This window comes from Meleagris gallopavo, unplaced genomic scaffold, assembly GCF_000146605.3.
Source record: "Meleagris gallopavo isolate NT-WF06-2002-E0010 breed Aviagen turkey brand Nicholas breeding stock unplaced genomic scaffold, Turkey_5.1 ChrUn_random_7180001948501, whole genome shotgun sequence".
Taxonomy (NCBI): domain Eukaryota; kingdom Metazoa; phylum Chordata; class Aves; order Galliformes; family Phasianidae; genus Meleagris; species Meleagris gallopavo.
The window spans coordinates 30,857-31,997 of NW_011210228.1; the positions used below are offsets into that span (position 1 = coordinate 30,857).

Sequence of the window (1,141 nt, forward strand, 5' to 3'; positions counted from 1 at the left end):
CGCCTGCGCGCCGAGCGCGGGGAGGACGCGGAGGGTCTGCGGTGCGCGTGCGCGGCCGCTCGTCCGGGCTCTGAGGGCGCGTGCGCTGAGCGCTGAACGCTGTGCAACGGGGCATGCCGGGAGCGCCGCTATGAGAGAGCGCCCCCATGTGGGCTGGAGGAGTGAGCTGTCACTTTGTCGGCCACCAGGGCACCCTGCTGGCTCTGGTCACCCTGTGGTCACCTGTTGGTCAACTGCTGGTCATCCAGGACATCGTTTGTGTCGCTTCCACGGCCACTAGGACACCCTGCTGGCTTATGGTCACCTGTGGTCAACCGTTGGTCAACTGTCGGTCAACATCTGGTCACCCATTGGTCAACTGATGGTCAGCCGGGACACCATTTGTGTCACCTTCGTGGCCACCAGGGCACCCTGCTGGCCCACGGTCACCCTGTGGTCAACTGTCAGTCAAGTGCTGGTCAACAGCTGGTCACCCAATTGATGGTCAGCTGGGGCACCATTTGTGTCACCTTCGTGGCCACCAGGGCACCCTGCTGGCTCATGGTCACCCTGTGGTCACCTGTTGGTCAACTGTTGGTCATCCAGGACACCATTTGTGTCACTTCCACGGCCACCAGGCCCCCTGCTGGCTCCTGGTCACCCATCGGTCAGTACTGGCCTTCTTGGACACCAGGGCACCCTGCTGGTTCGTGGTCACCCTGTGGTCAATCGTTGGTCAACTGTTGGTCAACAACAATCGTTGGTCAACTGTTGGTCAACAACTGGTCACTCATTGGTCAATTGATGGCCAGCCAGGACACCACTTGTGTCACCTCCTTGGCCACCCTTCTGGCTCATGGTCACCTTGTGGTCAACACTGGCCTTCTTGGCTACCAAGGCACCCTGCTGGCTCATGGTCAACATATGGCCAACCGTTGGTCAACTGTTGATCAACAACGGGTCACCCGTTGGTCAGCTGTTGGTCAGCCAGGACATCATTTGCGTCACCTTCTTGGCCACCAGGGCACCCTGCTGGCTCCCGGTCACCTTCTGGTCAACTGCTGGTCAACTGCTGGTCAACTGCTGGTCAGCCAGGACACCTCCTTGGCCACCAGGGCACCTCCTGGCTCACGGTCACCCTGTGGTCACTTGTTGGTCAACT

At 60.3% G+C, this 1,141-nt stretch overlaps 1 protein-coding gene across 1 annotated transcript in view; it reads right to left on the reverse strand.

Moving 5' to 3' along the window:
• The window catches only part of ZNF638 (zinc finger protein 638), a 29,738-nt gene extending 28,844 nt beyond the window's left edge, over positions 1 to 894 (reverse strand). Inside the window, 1 exon segment of the mRNA XM_031557692.1 lies at positions 813 to 894. Within this exon segment, the coding sequence (XP_031413552.1) occupies positions 813 to 894 (82 nt within the window).
• Between the last annotated feature and the right edge of the window lie 247 nt (positions 895 to 1,141).